The following is a 20018-nucleotide window of genomic DNA, read 5'->3' on the forward strand; positions in this document are numbered from 1 at the left end:
CCGGCGCCCGCCCCGCCCCCCGCCGCTGCCCGGGCGCCCCGCGGAGCAGCGCGGAGGGGCCGCCCCGCCGCGCCCGTCCATGGGGCGGCGCTGAGCGGAGGCGCGGCGGGAGGGCGCCGGGGCAGCATGAAGTCCCTGCTATTCAGCCGCTTCCTCCTGCTGCTGCCCTGGGTGCTCATCGTCATCATCGTGCTGGACATCGATAGTAGCCGGGCGCCGCTGCCCGCGCTGTACCCCCGCGGCGGGGGTGAGGGCGGTAGCGGCGGGGCGCGGCCTCCCGCCCCGCGGCGGCGGCCCGAGGCGGTGCTGCCCACCATCTATGCCATCACGCCCACCTACAGCCGCCCGGTGCAGAAGGCCGAGCTCACCCGCCTGGCCAACACCTTCCGGCAGGTGTCGCGGCTCCACTGGATCCTGGTGGAGGACGCGGCGGCGCGCAGCGAGCTGGTAACCCGGTTCGTGGCGGGCGCGGGGCTGCCCTGCACGCACCTGCACGTCCCCACGCCGCGCCGCTACAAGCGCCCGGGGCTGCCCCGCGCCACTGAGCAGCGCAACGCCGGCCTGGCCTGGCTGCGGCAGCGGCACCAGCACCTGCCGCCCCCGCAGCCCGGGGTGCTCTTCTTCGCCGACGACGACAACACCTACAGCCTGGAGCTGTTCCAGGAGGTGCGTGCGGGATAGGGAGGGGGGGGGCGCGCTCCACCGCCTCTCCGCGGGCTCCCACCGCTTCCAGCATCCCCGCTTCCCGCCGGGCTCACCCCTCTCCAGGCTCCCGCGCGGGGCTGTGCCACATCCCGCTTTGCGGCAGCTCGGTGCCTCTTACTGAGAAATTCCGGGCATGGAGAATTCAAGCCCAGTCCCCGGCGCGGACACCTCGCCGCGCCCCGTCCCTCAGCCGGGCTCTCCAGCGCTGCCTTCGTGTGACACTCCTCTCTTGATTTTTAAGTTTCTTGTCTCTCTCCTCCACGCTCTCCCCAACTTTTTACTGTTGTTTTCTCGCTTTCCTGCCGAGCGAGGCAAGTTTACGGTTTATATAAGGGATCTTGTGTTTTTGTTAAAGCTGGGATGAAAAGCGCTCTTTCATAGTTGTTTTTTTTTTCGGGCTGCATCCCTCTCCTTGTAGGGCAAACTTGCATCAGGAGTCGCCATCCTTCACAGTTTTTTCTTGGCGCAAATGAATTAATCCAGAGCCGGCTCCTTCACGTGGACTTGCCTTTTTGAAGCCTTTTCGCTCTTAAAAGCAACAAATCGTTTGTGTAACGACTAAACACCCTTTCAGGAGTCTCTTTTCTGAAGGGACCTGGTTTTGTCTTTATTGCCTTCCCTTGGTGAAGGGCTTTGTTTCATTTCGGTGGGAATTGGCAAGCTCTTGGGGCAGAGGGTATCCAGCTTTCTTTCTGAGTTCTGCCTGGCAGGAAGGAGGGACTTTAATAAGTGGACATAAAACGGCAGAAGAAAGATCATGTACATCTTCTGCGACAGCTAGGAGAGTACCCTTGGCAGGGAAATAAGGGAGGGAAATGGAAAAGTAGGTTGGCAGCAGATAGGGAACACGCAGGGCTTCAGACAGACTGTGGTCCATATCTTCTTGCTGGTGGACAGAACTGTATTTGGAGGTGTACACCCATATTCTACAGCTTGCTTCCAAGCAATGTGCCTCTTCGTGTGCTTTACAGTCAGTAGGCTAAAATGAACACAACACACAGAAACGTGAAGCACGTGCAATTCCCTAGAGCAAGCTGGTTTAGAAATGTTTAAGTTTGTAATGCATCCCTTTCCATTTCCAGTGAGTGAGTGGGCAGGTGCAGGGTCCCCATTCAGCAGAGATGTCCTACTTCTTTTGCCCGTTTGGCATTCAGCATTAAAGCTGCTAATTTAAGGACCTTTGCCTGGAGGCTAAACCTTTGTTGTAATTGATTTTTTTTAAATTCTCACGGCTGTGCTTAGCATGTTATAATGCAGAGTAATTCCACCGTACCCATCTTTGATGTGATGGGAGTGCCCACATATATATTCACAGATATAAAGCTAATCTGATTGAATCTTAGGGAGTTTGTTAATTGAAACAGAAAGTACACTTTGATGCAATGACTAGTGTGGAACAAAAGATAGTTGGAGACAAATATCTACTTTTTTTTTAAGAGTTTGTTGGTTTGTTGGTTTTTTTTGAGTACCAATATTACAGACAAGCTAAAGAGAACAGTATTTACAAGCATTTCACTTCTGTGACCCAGAGCTACTGAAAAGGGGTTCAGTCACATTTATTCTTTTATAATTTCTATAATTATTCTTCTAATTGCTGTGAAGGATGCAACAGAAAGGTACAAATTACCTCTTTGATCAGGTGGGAAATGCAGGAAAGCAAGGGGATAAAGCTGTCTGAAGGGTTAACCTTGAAAATTACAGGCACAACAGGCAACCTGTATTTCCTCTTGCTAACAAGAATTGTAACCTCTGGCATGAACCTCTGCAATCCTAAGACCTCCCTTTCACTAGGGTTCAGCTACTGGGGAAGAGGTGTTTATTCTGAGCTGTGTGTTCACAGGCAGACACACATCAATGAGTTTTCCCTGTGAAATGTGGTGGTTGGAAAGCTCAGTTACGGGAGTGGAGAAGGAGCTTTTGCTTCAATTACCTCTGCAAGTTCCCATGACTGTTTTCTGGGGTCACTAACGAGCTGTATGCAAGGTCTCGGGGGACACCACTGGTAGTAACACAGGGAATGCCTTGTGGACCTGGCAAAGTTAATGGAAGTCCCTTGGCAAGCCTTGCCAACAAGATGTGCCTTTATGTGTGGGAGGTTACATTTAGAGAGAGCCAGGAGTCTGATTTTCAGTTGAGGCACTGCTTGAGGGCTGGTTGCTTTTTTTTTTTCTTGATAAAAGAAATTCTATGTCTTCATGGATTCTGTCTTGACAGCTCTGTAGTAAATCCTGATCTCTCTTTCAGGAATTGATAGATATATGAGTGTAAGCTATACTTGTCTTTTCCAAGCATGAAGAGAACAGCTTCAAAACATATTGTGTGCAGATGAAATCTAGTAGTAATTCCTGTCATGAAAGTGGTGGTAACTCTACCCAAGAGGGAGTTTTTTCGCTTTGTTGCCCTGCCGGGAACAATTCTCCAGACCTTCAGTTGCTTAATCCTAAAAGAGGTCTGATAAACTGAAGTCTGCTCACTGGGAGGGGCAGTTTAAATGTAGGAAGACAAGACAGGAGGTCTGAATTCTCATCCTACCACCCACCATCCTGTGCTGGCTGCGTGACTTCCAGCATGTCACTGACGCGGGCAGAGGGGTGTGTAGGTCCCAAACTGCCAGCAGCAATGTGAGGTACTGTCTGCCCGCAAGCACTTACATACATTTGCTGTCTTATGAAATAGTAGGTCTGTCTTCTTTGTAATGGCTTGTTTCTGAGTCAAAGCTGGTTTCAGTAACAGCAGTGAGGGATTGGGGAGGTGGGAACCAAGGCTAGTTAGGATTGTAAAGCCAGCATGAAAGAAACATTGGCGTTAGGGATGCGTTTTCCTCAGAGGTTAAAAAAGCAGGATTGCGGAGCAAAAGGTGAGCCACAGAACTGCACATTAGTGAAGGATTATGTTTAAGGCAGCTCTTTTGCTGTGGTTTTCCCTAGTGCCCTTACAGAAGACAGAGCCTTTTTAACAAAGCAAATTTGGCAAAAGCTTTACTGGGAGTTGTAGTGTAGTTGTGAGGGTCATGATCAGAAAGGAGCATGCTTTGACATGAAATGCCATGGGATACTTCTGAGAGCTTTTGATGAGGAAATTCTAATCTCTGTCCAAAGTCCTTCTGCCTGGTATGTATAGGAATGAATACTTTATATTTGATATGGAGTGAGCTGGGCCCAGTAGAACTAGACCAAGTGTGTTTCATGGAAATCAGGAAAAAACCCCAAGAACCCAGTTTACAGTAGAGTTTTTCTGGAAAATGTCACTGTCTGTAGTAAATCTGGAACCCTCTAGTGCTGTTTATAATTATCTTTTTTCCTAAGACCTGTGATGGAATGTGCATGTATAGGCTAGTTTTCTGACTGGCAAAACTATGTTCTCAAAGTCAAACGGAGCAGGGTTTGAGCAGGTTTAGTTGTCCTTTCTAGAATAAGGTGGAGAGCCTGGTTTGTCTTTCTGCTGCTACAGTATGTTCAGCATTGGCTCTCTTGAGCATTTTAGCTCACCCTCCCTGGAAAGGCTGCAGGGAAAGAACCAATTTGTTCAGCAATTGTGAAATTCTTTAGAGTAGTAAGTGGAGCTGCAGCAATGATGAAGAAAATATCTCCAGGAGTAGAGAAGTGGCCTTTAAGTTATTCCCAACCCTTTCTGCTTGAGGATATAGTGGTGGTCATGCTTTTATTTTAATGCCTGTTGTTCTGGCATATTATATTTTGTTATAAATATTTTGGGATCCAGGCCTCAAAAGTAATTATGTATTTTCTGCTCAGATATGATCTGTTCACCTGGAGGTGTACATCTGCATCTTGCCATCAAAAACAACAGTCTGCTTTCTGAAAATATCTGTTTTCAGTTGAAAGTCAGCCTACATTCATAAAAAAAGCCATTGAAAAGCCTGAAATCCCAACTAGTACATTTAAGATGTTTTACAGATGTTTCTACATGAATCATGATAACTTCCATTTTTTACCATAGGCTGTTCTTTTTGGAGTGACTATCTTATAGTTTCTGGTACATTTGTGTTTCAAGTTATTCCTGAATGCAAGTTATTGGAATATTGTGACTGATGCCTAGCAACTGCTGATTGCACATTTTTAAACTTCCAGAGAGAAAACCTTAGATAAAGCTGGCATTCCACCTTCATAGAGAGATTTTAAAAACAGGATTTATCTAAGCACTAGAAACCGAAGATAGACAGCTAAGTTCCACTTCCCTTAACTCTTCACATAATTTATGTGTTTCTATGTCTCAGACATTTTCTCTGCTCTTTCTGTGTTTTGTGTAGTTGGCCAAAAGCCTTGATCCATGTATGGATATGTGTGCAACTTGGAAGAATAGGTGTTAGAGATCCACTCTGTTAATTCTACAGACTCCCCTGAAACCTTTGAGGGTGAGGGGTGAGCAGCTTAAGGAGTACAAAGAAGAGGAGTAAAGGTCTTCAACATCTGTGAGAAAGTGAGCTTGTTACATTCAGAAATTCATTGAGTTTTAGAGATTCTTGTGCTTGTATTTTGTTCAGACACCTAAACTGAGATATGTGTGAAATTAAAATGCCCATATCTAAAACTATGCTCTCCCTCCCTGCCACCTGTAGGCCTCTGGTCATTGATATCCAAAATTTCATAGCACGGTTTGCTAGGTGTTTAGAGCGTACAAGTGTGGCATGCTCCACTGTCTTTCTGAGTGCAAGGAGAGGATTTGCAGAGTGGGCCGCCTTAGAGAAATCTATGCTCTAAGGTGTGATCTGAATACAGCCTTGCAGCATGGAGTTTAAAGTAAATCACAGCCCTAATTGTCATTTCTGAAGGGTAAAAAAAACAACCCAAACTTTAGTAGCTTAGCAGTTAGCCCTGTTGCCCACTGAGTTGTGGACCAGAATTCAATTTGCTGTAGTTATTGCCTGCACAAGAATACCCTGAATGTGATGGTAGAGTTGAAGCTGGAAAGGAGGTAGGAGGAGAGAGAGCTCAACCTGTTCTCCTGAAGTTGTGGTAGTCTTTACAGGTAGCTCAAGATTCAGATTGAAAGCACTTTCTTGCGTCCCTGCTCTTCCCTTTCCCAAAAGGTATGTATGAAGGTGGCAGATATTCTAATGGCTTTTAACAGCCATTTCAGTAGCCTAAAAAAAATAATTCCTTGTTATTAAAAATGGAACAGAAATACTTGCAGGCATTGCACGTCACACAGGCTTCAGTTTTCCTGTGATCATCTTTGTAAAATATTTTGAGCAGCTCAAAAAATGCATCACAGAAGAGGTGAATATTTGCCATTTTTTCCAGATTTGACAAGGGAAGGGTTAGTGTTCCTTCAATAACACTTACGTAACTGTCATAATCTTTATACACTGTATATGTGTATTTTTGAATGGATATATTTATGCAAAAAGATTTAAAACTAGTATAAGTGAATCTGTTTATCTTTAAAAACATTCATATCTTTTGTTGTATCTCTTGGAGCTGGTTGGAAAAATCAAATCTTTTGATATAGTCTTAAAAATAACATTCTGTAGTCTAGACAGAATTAAATATTAGCTGGCAGTCATTAGTTATATTCTTCAGAATAAAAAAATGATCCAAATATGAGTTAGCAGTGCATTAAATACCTTTCTAGGGTATAAATGATTTAGGAGTACATGACAGATTTTAAATGCACACTGACGTTCTTCTTCCACATACACATGTAATACCTGTGCTAAAGAGACTGGATTAGAAAAGACTGGCAGAGAATGAAATAGCTTAAAAATGAGAGGAAACAGTGACCAAAAAAAAAAAAAAAAAGAGCTATTTGAAACGTTACCCGAGTGAAGGACTCTGGGTTGCGAAGTACTGTCTGTTTCTGCACTGACAGCAGTGGTCTCATATGTGAAACTGATACTGTTACTCTGAGTTTAATTAGAGAGGGTCAGCAGCTCTTCCCAGTGAAGGCAATCTTGTAGGATGACAGAGAGTAGGATGAGAAAAAGAACCAATCAGTAGAAGGGCCCAGAAGTAACATGAGTAGCAAATGTTTTGGAAGTCATCCCAGTCCAGAGAAATTGGCTCCTAACTGCTTTAGTTAAATTTGGTACAGTTTTCTTCCGTAGGGAAGCAATATTGACATTTGTGCCCAAGGATGCTGGTATAATTTAAAAGCATTAATCATTGTACCCTATATATAAAATGTTGCTGGAAAGAAGGGGGGAATTAATGTATCCTCCCTTTGCAGTGTAGATTGTGTACAAATCAGCAGAGGAGGTTTAAAACAGATGCTTGGAGAGAAAGCTTTCTAATAGTGAGGATGGTGAAGCACTAAATCAGATCACCTGTGAGGGTTGTGGAGCAGGCTAGTTCAAAGACTGAAAATTTTTTTGACTTGTAGACCCTTTCTACAAGTTTTCCCCAGAGAATACCTTTTACAGTCAAGTTTACCAACAACAACCTTGCTTTTTGAAGTTCCTATCCCTTAAGTGTCACAGTCCCTGAACCACAAAACTCACTGGCACAGGTTTTCTATGCCTCAGTACCTCCTTTGAAGTGATGGTAAGTAGGGGCAGAAGCTGCATCCAATGCCTCAGTAAACGAGCACAGCATTGCTCCTGCCGAGCTGTCTGTCTGACTCGTAGTACTCTCCCATGAGTTTCATTGAAGCAGAATCTAGCTTTAGATGACCTGTGAGTAATGCAGAGAACTGTGTGAGAACTGACAGGGAACCTGGCTGTGCTTATGTTTTTTTTAACCCGTAAAATTTTCTGCTGTGGAAGGGTTGTAGTGAAGGAGCTCTAGGTCCTGTCTTTGGTAATAATAAATAGGAATTTTTTGTAGAAATCTGCCCAAGTGTCGCTGGGATGGGCAGGGGGGTGGAGTGGGATGGGATGGTGAGCCTGGGTGCTAACCTGTAGCCTGACCAGTATAGATCACAAATCACAGAGAGGCTGAAATGATAGGGGGAGAAAAAAAGCTTACTATGTGTAGCAGCAGGTTTGCATTTGCAAAGAGCTTTAAATCTCAAGTAAAAACACATCAACATCATGCTGCAAAAACACTAGGATGGTTGTACCAGTCTGGAAGCCTTTTCACTATAGGAAGTACCTCTATGTTTCCTTCTCCCTGTCTGTCATTTGCCTTCATTCCCCCTGGGCTTTTATATTTTGTTACTGGCTTGGTATCTTCCCTATCCATCAGTCCGGCACATCCCATTAAGCAGCTTTTCTTGATTGACTAATGAGATGCTATATTTGGCAATGCTTTTATCACTGCCTTTTATTACTCAGATACATTTTCTGCATTTTCACTTGCTATTCTTTAGTGGTTACTCTGTTGTAACTGTTTACTGTTATATGCCCATTAACTCACTGGGATTTCTTAGGTCAGTTGTTACCAATCTCTCCTGTCATTTCCTTGCCCAATCCTTCCTAATCATGTCCCTTCTACTACTTCATTCAGATTTTTTCTACCATCTTCCCCATCCAGTACATCACTCTCCTCCTATGCCCAAGACCCCCTTTCAAATAATCAAAAAGTAAATAGAGGATAAAAGCATTTCCAGAGGGAGATTCATCCCACCTTAAGATAGCTGTCTAAGCCAGGCAGGATGAATTATGTCAGTGGGTTCCTATCTCTGGTTATTAACTACAGAAGTCTAACTAGGACAGACTAGATGCTTAACTTACAGAGAGTTAAGTATAAGTAAGATGAATACCATTCATGTAAGTTGCTAGGACTTAAAATACTGAATATTAAGACAGCGTATGCTACTGCTGTCATTACAATGACAGAAGGGTAATTTAGGAAGCTATTTGTAAGTCATAGGATTTTGGCAGTTGTTTAGCCCACAGCACTAAGACTATTTAGAATTAACACATTTGTGAATCACCTTTTTGTGTCCCAATGATTAGCAACATAAAATTCCAGGTGCAAGCTGGCCTTTTAATCCAAATAATAGCTTTTTCCCCATCACACATAAATACAGCCTTCACATAGCAGTATGTTAACTGCAGTAATGCTTTTCTCAGAAGATTAAAAGAAATATTCCTACTTTCATCTGCCTAGCATATTCTGAGGCTGTGAGGTATTTCAGAATTACCATAAATACTGGTCTAGATGTGCTCTTTCAGCTTTTACATAAAGGCATTGCTGTATTCTTGACACCTGCTTATTTCATTCTCCAAAAATGTAACCTGTGAGAATAAAGAAAGTAACCCAAGGACAAAATGTAGAGCGCCTTCCTTCTGTTGTGTGGTGGCTTTACTGACATAACTCTTAGACACCAAGATAGAACCAAGACTGTACCAATTCAAAACTTGGGGTTTGTGAGGTCAGTGATACACTTTTCATTGACAAGATTTTTGTAGACACTGTGTATGGTAGAGTGTTAATGTAAATTCGTCTGATTCTGCCAGCATAGATGCTGAGGCTGCTGTTTATCCAGTTCAGAAGTCCTGTGTAACCTGGCCCATTGTACAGTACAGCTGCCAAACTTCTATTGTGTGCTCAGGCAGGGCATGGGTGCACCATGCATCAGCCACTCTCTCGTAGTTAGAGTGTGTCTGCCCTTGTCTTGTGGCATTTTGTGTTTACTGTGGGTGCAATTGGCATAGGGTGGCTAAAGTGCTGCAATTCTGTACATTAATAATTTGTTCAGGTATCCATACCCTCCAGGAGGTATTTATTGCAACATGTGTGTTCATCCTGTGGTTATTGCTGGTGTAGCACAGTTGGGTGCATGTGGCTCATTGGTGCCCTTGGAAACCTACTGGAACTTACCTGTGTAGACATGTCCAACAGAATGATGCCCTGTGTCCGTGTCTGATATGTTTGGATGTTAATAAAAATATGCTGTTAGCAAAATATGCAAAAGGGATGTATCATTAAAACCAGAGTTAAAAGATCTTCATGAGAAGGTTTGGCTAATGTCCATACCCAAATAGTTAACTGCTAACTCTGCTTTTCCTGCATGGAGGAGTGCGACAGATTGGAAAATTAAACATAAGCAGGGAGAAGAGTTACAGATAAACATGATTAGCAATAACCCGCAGAGACATTCATGGTAGTGTCTCACTGGCAATTAAATAGTCAATGGCTTGGACAGAATCCTTATCACAAGAAATCCCTATATTGCCAACTGTACACATACTCTGCTCTTACACACTATGGGCTGCTGCTACTGAGAGATGGTGTGACTCTCAGCTGACTGCAACAGCTATTAGAGTGGAGGTGAGGAAATCAGTTAAACAAATTTGAAGATACACAAATAATTGGAGGGAGAGAAGGTACATACCTCTCTTCTGTGTCCCTACATCTTTGTGGATCTTCAAATATATATTTTATGCCTTCTACCCTTCCAAAATCTTCGTTCGCGAAGCCTAGCCATGAATTGAAAAAATGAATTTTATGCCTTCCCTGTGTGAAAGTTCTAAGAATCTGCTAATGTATCTAGCTTGGAAATGTGAACCACACTGACGTGATGTCTTTGTTTTTTCTGGTGCAACTCCTATGAGTCTAGATGATATGCATGATAAATCTTTCACCTTGGCAGAGAGAGAGAGAATTGTTTAATATTTAACCAAGGTTGTCTTTTACTTCAACATCCATCAATAGGGGACTGCAGTAACAAATATGTAAAACTGTATTTGTTTTTGCTAAGAGGAGTGCTTGGAAGGAGAAAGGGATAACCTTTCCCTAAGGAATAAGCTTCAATTACAACAAAAGACGAGACTGTTTTTAGAATAGATCAAATTAAGCCCACATTACACTGAAATAGTTTAATACTTGTTTAAATAGCACCATATTTAACACACAGTAGTTGAAACAGTGACTTTTGAATCAATGTGGTTAAATTGTGCAAGTTGCCGTGTCTGTTGCACTCGTCTACTCAAGTTCTCACACCAGACTATCTGATTTTCCCATGGGGAGCAGTGCATCAAAGTTCATGTCATATTATCTCCTGTTTACTGAAGAAAATGGTCCAGTGAACCAGTTATCTGAACTCACTGAATCACAGATTCTTTAAGGTTGGAAAAGACCTCCAAGATTGAGTCCAACCTTTGACCGAACAGCACTGTATCAATTAAATCATAGCACTAAGTGGCATATCCAGTTGTTTCTTGAGCAGCTCCGGGGATGATGACTCCACCACTTCCCTGGGCAGCCTCTTCCAATGTCTGACAACCTTTTCAGTGAAGAAATTCTTCGTGGTGTCCAAACTGAACCTCCCCTGGCACAGCTAGAGGCCATTTCCTCTTGTCCTGTCACTAGCTGCATGGTAGAAGAGGCCAAGCCCCACCCAGCTACAACCTCCTTTCAGGTAGTTGTAGAAAGCAGTAAGGTCTCTCCTGAGCCTCTTTTTTTAACAGGCTAAACACTCCCAGCTCCCTCAGCTGCCCCTTGTATGACTTACTCTCCAGATCGTTCCCCAGCTTCATTGCCCTTCTCTGCACATGCTCCAGCACCTCAGTGTCTTTCTTGAAGTGACTCCCAGTCATGCACCCTTCTTGCTAAAGAAAGAATTATTTTTTAGTGTCTGTAGATTCCTCAAGGTTAGATAAGGACCATGTTTCTAGAACTGCATTTAGTTACATTTACACCACTGGGAAAAATTCCTGTTATTGATAGTAAGCATCCTGCCTGGCCTACTTTTTCATCCTTCCTGGAAATTTAGCAGAGCTTTTAAAGGCAAAATGTAAAATTTAAAAAAGTTTAAGCCAAATAATCTTTTTTTTTTTTTGTGACTGTTTAATAGATCTGAGCTGCGTCTCAGCTCAGTACAAATCTGGTATGTTGCAGGTAGGAAAGTGCTGTGTGTCATAATTTCCTGTACTCAATGCATTTTTTACCAGTCTCAAACTAATTGTATTTGTTTTAGTGACATGCATATTTGTTAATCACTATTACATTTTCTCTCATTGGGTTTGTAAAATATCTCAGCAATCTATAGAAATAAGCCTACTGAGAGAATGCCGTAGTCTTGCAGATACTACACCTGTGGAAACCCAAACAAGAAAAAAAACCCCAAACCTGTTTTTTCACAGCTTTTAAAAATTTTACTATACAAGATGTTATGAATAGGGTGTTAAAGTAGAATTGAGGTGCCTATGGGCTAAAGAGCTGGAGATTTCACAGAAAATGAGTGGGCACATGTAGCTTTCAAATACTTACTCTGTTGGGCTGAAATCTGTAAGCTAGAATTACCTTTGAATACCTAGTCTTGCTGATTAGTGTGTAGGCTTTCTACCAACACTTACAAAAGAAGCCTGCCAGGAGCACGGGCAGGCAGTGAGTGATGCTGTGCTGCCTCTTGCAGATGCGCACAACGCGCAAGGTGTCCGTGTGGCCCGTGGGACTGGTCGGGGGACGGCGGTACGAGCGCCCAGTCGTGGAGAACGGCAAAGTTGTTGGCTGGTACACGGGCTGGAGAGCGGACAGGCCCTTTGCTATTGACATGGCAGGTAAGGATCAATCCACATGATACATGAATGTTTCTCATAATAACTGATTTTCTCAACATAAGCAGCTTTTAAAACTTCCCAAGTGTCAGCACTGTATGCAGCCCTTTGGCACTAAACATCCTGGAAGTCTTAGCTTGCACATCTTGTCTAATTAAGTTGCTGCTTGGTGATATCTGAACTTACTTTCCTTTGTTTTTAATTTTATGTGACAACTTGGCTTTTATGTTGTATAAATTGTTTGTCTGAAACAAGTTAATTGTAAGTTAATTCATCCAAGTAATTTTTGCAAGGAGCACCTACCTGTCATTGTGTCATCAATCTAAACCAGGTAGTATAAATACAGACCTTTCGTAGACCTCATGTTGTAAAATGCTACTGTATCATGAAATGATTCATTTTGTATTGGTTATTTGGAATGACAGTGATAACTGTAGATGGATATAGTTTGAAACACTGGGCTTAGGTGAAAAATCACTGACAGCTATTGCCTAGTAGATGAAGGCAGAAAAGCTTCAAAATGGATGTAATCAATCTTCTGCAGTGAAGTCTGCACACCACACAGCTCTGTCTTGCTGTCAGTCCGTGCTTAGACAATCTTTTGAATATATTCACAACTGCCACATGAATCACCACTGTGCAGAAGTCCAACTTCTGATGTAGCAGCAGCTGATTTCCTAGCAAGCTATACGATATTTGCACTTAGGCATCTTCTGTATTAGGGGGGGAAGGGGAAAAGTAGGAATACAAGGGCAAGAACAGGAGAGAAATAGCCACTTTTTTTTTCCTCTGGTACACTTATATTTTGGGAGAGGGAAAAGAACAGTGCTTTCTCACTTTGGCAGAATATATTAATTGAAATGTCTGATGATAAATATGTACAGTATATTATCGATGGAGGGGCATAAACATAAGGCATACAGGCCAATGTGGTCAGCCATATGTTCACTTTATTATTTAATTAAGTCAACTTTTATACAGTTCAGTTTGTTTTGGGCACATGCTTACAACAAGGTGATTGGATAGCTCAGTCTGTACACGCGTCTCCAGCTCATTGGACCTGATGTTCTGTCCATGCGGCCTGGAGTCATACGTGGCATGTAGAGGCCTTCATAATTAGGGGCTTTCTGAAGTCTGCAGGTGTACCTTTATCTGTACTTTCTCAAGGCTTTCTTGCTATAAACATACTATGTTCTCAAACCTTATAATTAGACACACAGATAACAAGTATAAACATTACATATTTTCACACAGTCTATAAGTATAAACATTACAGCTTACAACTTCTAAAGTTATGTCAAGCAAGGCCTACAGAAATGCAATAGGAATTGTTCACACAACTTGAATCCTGCAACAGTATATACAGTTGTATTGGTTAAAAAGAATAAAGTACTAATAGTTTTTAACACCTCAAAGATAGAAACATCAGCAGGTGAATTTTTCTGTACTGTAGGGGCATTTCAAGACAATAATACCACCTGGCATAAAAATTAATATTTGGGTGTTTAGGTAGAGGCATTCCACAGGGGAGATGTAGGTATGTCAATGCCCAAACCCATGCAGCATGTCAAGGACTGCAGCTGCGCATTTTAACAGTCTCTGCCTGTGGACTCATGGATAATGGCAAAAAGCCATTACACAACAATAGCCAAGGGACTCTAACCCAGACATGATGAGGTACTTGGAAAGTTCTTAAGTTGTGGTTTACTTTGCAGTTGCTGGCTGAATCACTGGCATGAGGGAAAAGCAGCTCCATTAGGAACATTACCTGCTTGTACTTTCATAAAAGTCACAAAAGGGAGGGTTATAGAGACAAAGAAACATTGATAATACAGGAAGTTACTGCAGATCCACAAACAAGGAGTTACTATTTTGTAAGACAACTTTTATTAGTCTTCAAAAATACTGAAGAAATTAAATTACATTTTTAATTTCAGCAAGGAGAGAAATGGATGCTGTGTAGAGCGCTAAAAAAATTATGTGAAAGTTGCATCTTCAGTCCCCTCAGGAATAAAGTGGAAGGGCACTAACAGAACAGAACTGCAAATCCAGAACTTCATAGGTGTCTGAGCAGGTGCAGTCTACAGGACACGTGTCAACACTCAGTTTCCTACCCACGCCCTTTGCTCCCGACTTCCCAACATACCCCTGCAGACTTGAGAGGCTTGCTAAAAAAACCTAAGTCTATGCTGTGGTCCATCACTGGCATTTCTCCATCTTCTCACCAAACACACAAGCAATTTAGGTTATACTGCACATAAGGAAGTTCAAGGACCTTTTTTGAAAATATTGCCATGAAAAAAGTATAGGTGCATATATTAAACTGCTCAGCTGTCTACAGTTAATGTTCTGACACCCAATGCACTGGTAAGGATGCTCCCTTTGGTTTACTGAACTGTCTTTTCATAGTGATTTTCACAAGAGTTTGATCATGAGTCTGGGTGTGAACACAAGACTGCTTAAAAGGTTTGGAATCACTGATACATCTTGTGGCTGTTCAGATGAAGCACATCCTTGCTTTTAAGCACATAAAACTTCTTATTCTAGGCTTCAAAATACAGGGTCAAATTCAAATTACTGCAAGTGGAGACAGGTCCTGCTGATTTCACTGGGCTCAGCTCAAAGACCCTAGCTGGCCAAACTCCCCAGACTCTTTGAAACACACTCACACATCGCAGTCACATTGGATCAGTTCATTAAGCACTGGTTATTTATTTTGAGAAATTTGTGGCTGACACTGCTGTTCTCCAATGCTAAATTGCATTCAGAAAGCAGAGTAGCTGTTTCCTGTGCTGCTTCTTGACTGGCAACCAACTCACCATATGAATTAGTTCAGGTGTTTTCTAAGTTCTGCTTCAGTTTTAACTGTAGGTGAGTTCTAGAGTTTGACACAAAGTTCCTTACCCTCAGGGAAGAAAAGTGAGAAAGCATCTTGAAAGCAAAAAGGTGACACTGATTCTGATTTAGGCAGTGTGTTATTTACTATGGACCTGAATTAAAGTCTTCTATATTAAATACTGCTGTTTTAAATTTGGCTTCTTCCCAGTGCCAGAATTTTGGACCACCCATGAAAACATGTTACATCATGATTCTCCTAGTGTCAGGATTGTTCAAGAAGGCAGACACATGCTTTACATTAGCATTCCAGGAGTTACTTCAGTCACAGAGATTAGTACATGCCTGTAAATGACTAGGCAAGCAGATTTTGGATGTGTGGTGCAAAGCTCATCCACTGTGCCTGAAGTGCCTCTGCTAGGGCCTGAGCAAACACCTTTTTTTTTTTTTATTTTCATTTTGCTATAGTTATGAGTTCTTCAGTACATCTCATCTTTCTTAGGGTTCCCTGAGCAAAAAGCTAGTCTATTCATGACACCACAAAACATGGCATATTTTGACTGAATCTGAAAGAGCCACTGCTGGAAGACACAAGTGCAAACAAAAAAATTTTTAGGTGCTATGGCAGACAGCATGCTCAAAAAACACCAAACCCCAACTTCTCCTCCGTGAAAGGGTTAATACTATTTTAAACATTGAGTTTACAATCAAGAGCCTTTCATGGTGAATTAGTTGTGAGCAGATGCCTTTGTTCTGAACTACAGAAACCCCTGGTTAGCCATCTCTGCCTTATTGCAACCCGAACTGTGTGTCACAGGGAGAACAGACCTTGAAAGCAGCAGAGCCCAAGCCATGGCACATCCAACAAGTCAAAGGTGGTACCTTAAACCATGTGGACACCAGTAGGTCTGTTTCTACATTAGCACTGAGCATTAGCATTTATACACTCCAGAAATGATAAACACTCAGTTTCCAGCTTGTCTTCAGCCACTATCCTATCTAGAACATCTAGGAAGCAATGGCGTTAATCACGGCAACAAAATCTTTAAACACTGGCTCAAGTTTAACTGGATGAAAAAAAATAGTTCTGCCTTTTAACAGAAGCCACTGATCTAACACAAGTCAAGGTGTGAATTAACAGGAACAGCTTACGTTGAAAGAAGCACAGATATAATCTTTGCAACATCTCCCAGGTATCTTGTCCTCCAGCAAATTAATTCCCATCTAGGTGGTTCTTCAGCCAATTAGATTTAATTTACAACCTTGCATTAAACACCATAAAACCCCCAAAACACCTCTTCACACTCCAGCTATGAAATTGTCTTGTGGCATTTCATATGAGCATAAGCCCAATATGACCTTGTAGGAATAATGATTAAGTAAAATAACTGTATGCATGTAAGCACTGTTCAATTATGCTACACTGGAGACAGTAATCCCAAATTAATCCCTGTTTGGTGATAGAATTCAAAATAACAGCATCTTTTCATCTATTAGCACAAGATCATTATCTACTGAGAGAAATTAGTAGAGAAATTAGTGCCAGTCTGGTCAAAACCTGAGCCATCTCCTCTCTTTCCAACACCAAAATGATACATCTGTGATAAAAAGTCAGTGGAAAGGTGTCACTAGAAGGTGGCTTTCTCTCAAGTCCATCTTACAAAATGTCATACATGTGAAATTAAAGCAGTTATAAAGCAAAGCTGAAGAACTAAAATAGGCAGGAGATAAATCTCCTTGCATTATTTTATCTCTTCAAGTTGTTGCTTTATTGGATATTTTAAGAAAGAAAGACTGCATGACCACTGACCAAGGAAACAAACCTCAGGCCAGTCTGTGCACAGTAGTCTGTGTCCTTGCCACCCACAACATTCAGTTTATAATTTAAGTTTTATTTGATGCCTGATTTTTGATAGCACCCTATAATGGCAATTTGCAATAGCATGGTAGCAAGGGCATGTGTTACATGCAGGGGGCACGGCCCATCTGAAGATCTGTGCATAGGAGAAATCCACCCTCAGAACTCCATGCAATTTTCTCAACAGAGGAGCAAGCATAAGAAATTAATCAATGTATGGATAAGTATGGGCTGTGGGAGCCAGGGAGCCACACTGACACATACTGAGGTAAGCAGTGGAAAATTTGTGCCTCTTCTGCTTAGAATGGGATTCCTTCCCCACTCTAAAAACTAGGCCACTACCTTAATTATTTTGGTGTTTACTTCATTTTTTCCTTTATGCATGGCCAGCTTGAATCCTAAAATCTTTTTGAAAAGAAACAGCAGCTCACGCAGCTGATCAGGATTCCAGCAACGCCTTCCCATGCAAAGCAACTTTTATTTTTTGGGGCGCTCAAAATTATCAAAGCCCAGTTGCATCCAAAATTTATTGCTTGTTCTAACTGAGGAAAAAAACCCAACAAAATGTAGCCAAAACCACTGAACTGAAGCAGGTCAATTTGTTTGTCAGTATTAAGTCCAAGGTCCCTTTCAAGGTGCTGCAAGCTGGCTGTACACACTGCTGCTGTCTCTTGCTGAGGGAGTTTAAACACTCGACCTCAGCTCTTCCCAAATGATTACACTGGGATGGAGCCCATCTTGTGCTCCCTCATGACCAGGCTACAAGTTGTAGGAAGCAGGAAAGACCTGCAGCCTGCTGCTGACAAACCCCTGGTGGGGAAGAGAAGTCCAGAGCATTATTCTGCCGGGGAGCACTGAGCTAAGCCCAGCAGCTGCAGCAGAGAACAGCTGGATCCCAGCAGTGATGCTGCAGAGGTTAACTGAGTGAGGACAGGCTACAGCTAAGGTCTCACACCTCCTGGAAGTCTTTTATTCACTAGGCTACTCTGCAAGGTGTGGGCAATATGCCCTTTCCATCTAGACACCTCTTCTTCTTTATCTCAGACAAGATATAATGTATAAAGTTACAAAAAGGACATAACATATAAACATGTCTTCTGCAACTGTGTCCATCAGTGAATTGGAACCTTAATTTATGTCCATAGTTTTTATCAGGGTCCAAGTCTTTATTTAAAACAAAACAAACTTTCTGGTGTCTTCCTGTGCTTTCCTGCAAGCAAGAGCATGATAAAGTGGTTTCAGTACACCTTTCTTTACACATGATGTAATAATTACTTCCTTATATTTTCCTCTTCAAAAGGCCCCCATAAAAGTCACAGATACTTTCAAGGAAAATACAGTAGCAAGACAACTGTAGTAAAAAAGGGGTTAGAATTATATTAAGTTAGAGAAAGCTATTCTCAATTTTAAATCAATAACATTTTAATTATGGCTTTAGAATTAAATGTTCTTGCCGTTTTCCAGAACTGATGTGAAAACTGTTACTACTTGTGTCATAAAGGGACAGCTGGAACCACTCTGAACTGACGAAGAAAGGATTTCTTTGGTAGGCTTGGCAATCAGACATAACGAGTTAGTTACAAATGTAATTTTTCTTTACAAGTCTAGCGGTTGAGTTTGAGTCCTACTGAAAGAACCATACATGTGACTGAGCATAGCTGAAGGAAAACTGGAGATTTCTATAAATAACGGCAAATTGGAGATTCATGGTAGCTTCTTCAGAGAGGGCGAGTTTGTTCAAACCAGTGATTTCTCAGTGTGCAATCCCTTCAAGGGACCTAATGCACATTACTGGAGGAATGCATCGCACAGGTGTGTGCACGAAGAAGTCCTTTCAGCCATGCTGTGCCACATACAGATCACCTGCAGACTGCCCTGCAGACCACCAGTGATGAAAGTCATTCACAAGTCCACAATAACTACACAGTGTGCAAGGCAGAGCATTAATGTGGCTTGTCTTTCACCAACAATGTTAAAAACTCTACAGGCTGAGACTCTCCAGAGATCACAGCTGTAATGTATTTTAACCTTTTTTCTGACTTCCACCTTTAAATGTAGAAGTGTTTGTACAGTATAAATTTTATACATTTTATTTTACTTAAAATTGAGTTTTATTTCTTAATTAGAAGTAGAAAGGATGAATAGCCCAGGATCTTAGCAATATTTGACTTTTCAGGGGAAAAAAGTATATATTCCTTACATGACAGGAAATAGATAAAACATGTGGAAAATATGGTGAAAAAAAATCTGATTGTATCTTGAGGGCAAAACACAGAAATGTAGGACATACAAACCTACCAAATACCAAATATCCATATAATCAAATTTACACAATTTTAAAAAGAGCATGGGAGATTTCTAGGCTTCAATGTAACTGCACAAAAATGTAAAGCCTAAAGGTTTTTTTTAACTTTTTCCCTGTCCCCCTCTATCCAAGGATTTGCTGTGAGCCTTCAAGTGATCCTGTCGCATCCCAAAGCCGTATTCAAGCGTCGTGGTTCTCAACCAGGAATGCAAGAATCTGATTTTCTGAAACAGATAACAACAGTGGAGGAACTGGAGCCGAAAGCAAACAACTGCACAAAGGTACCAAGTTCCACACTTTCTAAAAAGCTTTTGTGTCATCTCTGTAGATGACTGTACTGACACAAATGTTATTTTATAGGTTCTGGTATGGCACACAAGAACAGAGAAGGTGAATCTAGCTAATGAGCCAAAGTACCACCTGGATACAGTCAATATTGAGGTATGATGTGGGGAGACAGTCACACAGCAAGTGCAGGACAATGGATGCGTCAAGACATGTTTGAATTCAACCAGTTAAAATCATCTGGTTCTGTGTGAGGCCTGATGGACTTCTGTGGAAACAAAAGGAAGTTGTCAGAGACTCTAGTAAGCAAATCAAGTGGGTGTGCTTGTTCTAACTTGTCTGCATGCATTTCTGAAATCTCAGCTTAATAAACTGACACTTACCTTTGTTTTAACGCTGTTTCCACATAGAGAAACGTCGTGTAATGGAATTTTTTCAAAATCATTATTTATGTATATACTTTTTGTATTTATCCAGCTTAATGGTGTAATTATAAACTGATTTTAACTCACAAACTGTTGATCTAAATATCTGCATAAATGGATCCTCCAAACTGAACATGTTTTACTTCATTAGAAGTAGCGGTCAAATAGGTTGTACAATAACAAAATAAAAACCCAGAGTCATTT

General features: G+C 41.8%; 1 protein-coding gene across 1 annotated transcript; it reads left to right on the plus strand.

The window, feature by feature from the left end:
* The first annotated feature begins 83 nt into the window (after positions 1-83).
* Positions 84-20018, plus strand: B3GAT2 (beta-1,3-glucuronyltransferase 2). The gene is made up of 4 exons (XM_027697860.1): positions 84-666; positions 11965-12109; positions 19237-19385; positions 19465-20018. Exons 1-4 carry the CDS (start codon positions 127-129, stop codon positions 19549-19551), a joined length of 921 nt encoding a protein of 306 aa, XP_027553661.1. The 5' UTR covers positions 84-126; the 3' UTR covers positions 19552-20018.

This window comes from Neopelma chrysocephalum, unplaced genomic scaffold, assembly GCF_003984885.1.
Source record: "Neopelma chrysocephalum unplaced genomic scaffold, ASM398488v2 Primary Assembly neopelma1_23b, whole genome shotgun sequence".
In the NCBI taxonomy this organism is placed as follows: Eukaryota; Metazoa; Chordata; class Aves; order Passeriformes; family Pipridae; genus Neopelma; species Neopelma chrysocephalum.